The 1,228-nt window shown below is 66.2% G+C and overlaps 1 protein-coding gene across 1 annotated transcript in view; it reads right to left on the bottom strand.

The window, feature by feature from the left end:
- LOC104492204 (interferon-related developmental regulator 2-like) overlaps positions 1 to 1,054 on the bottom strand; it is a gene marked incomplete at its 5' end in the record, with an annotated part of 2,391 nt that extends 1,337 nt beyond the window's left edge. Inside the window, 3 exons of the mRNA XM_010134726.1 lie at positions 151 to 256; positions 369 to 538; positions 1,004 to 1,054. Coding sequence (XP_010133028.1) covers positions 151 to 256; positions 369 to 538; positions 1,004 to 1,054 — 327 coding nt within the window. The remainder of the gene's footprint in view (positions 1 to 150; positions 257 to 368; positions 539 to 1,003) is intronic.
- Between the last annotated feature and the right edge of the window lie 174 nt (positions 1,055 to 1,228).

The raw sequence follows: 1,228 nt of genomic DNA on the forward strand, positions 1-1,228 counted from the left end.
CACCTGCTGGTGACACCGCCCTGGAGCGTCCCCATGTGGCAGTGCCAGCTCAGCCAGGGCACGGGCAGGAAACTGGCGGCAGCAGCTCCTCCCGCTCTGCTGCCTGCCCGCCCGGCTGCTGCCTCCTACCCCCACAGCGTCCCACTGTACCTCCATGTCCTGGGCCAGCTCAAAGACCAGCGCGATGGTTTCCCCGGCCAGGATGCGCAGCGTGACGCTGCTGCTGGACAGCAGCGGGGGCAGCTTCAGCCAGCGACTGGGACAGGAAGGCAGGAGGGCAGTCAGGGGGGCCGGGCAGCCCCCCGGGGGCTCCCCGCTCTGCAGCCAGTGCCCCACACCAGCCCCTGCACCTTCCACGCCCCACTCACCTATCCAAGATGCTCCTGATGTGGGAGGGGGGACAGATGGTAAGGAGCAGGGACCACGACTGGAGCGCGCTGCAGTGCAGAGGGCCGTGCTGGGTGTGTGCGGAGCTCTCCTCGCCTGCGCTGGGGGCGCTGAAGATGCCCTCCAAGCAGGACAGGCACGAGACCAGGTCCTGGAGAAGGGAAATCTGCCTGTCAGACCACAGCTGCCAGAAAGACACCATGGTCCGAGGGGACCCACGCTACCTGGGGGCACCAGGAGCCCCCAGAGCAGAAGAGACTCCTCCACCTGGGACACCCCATCTCTGAGCTGGGCTTCTGCCCCAGCTCAGCCTCACAGTGCCCACGGAAAGGGCTTGGGCTGTCACTGATGTCCCTATGCCCCTTCCTCAGCTCAGCTCCAAGCTGTGCTGGCACCATGGGCTGAGGGTGGGTGGCATGACAGCCCACAAGGTGCCCTCAGCACAGGTACGGATGACACCCGGGTGCAGTTACCTCGAGGTCAGCAGCGGCAATGTAGCAACACATGCCCCGGGCCGCGGCACACTGCCGAGAGACGTGGGGAAAAGGCAGCCACAGGAGGCAAGCTCGGGGCAGAAAAAAAAGCGCCTGTACCGATGACCCCCGGGTGCAGTTACCTCGATGTCAGCAGCGGCAATGTAGCAACACATGCCCAGGGCCGCGGCACACTGGCGAGAGACGTGGGGAAAAGGCAGTCAGAGGAGGCAGCGCTGGGGCAGACCCCGTGCCCAACCAAGGGGAAGCGGGGCTGGGGTGCCCTTGCTTTACCCCACTGCTCTTGTGGCACCCAGTCCTGCTGCCCTCCCACGACTGTCCCCAAAGGCACCGCCCAGGCTCTCCCC

Source organism: Buceros rhinoceros, unplaced genomic scaffold, assembly GCF_000710305.1.
Source record: "Buceros rhinoceros silvestris isolate BGI_N320 unplaced genomic scaffold, ASM71030v1 scaffold34420, whole genome shotgun sequence".
Lineage (NCBI taxonomy): Eukaryota > Metazoa > Chordata > Aves > Bucerotiformes > Bucerotidae > Buceros > Buceros rhinoceros.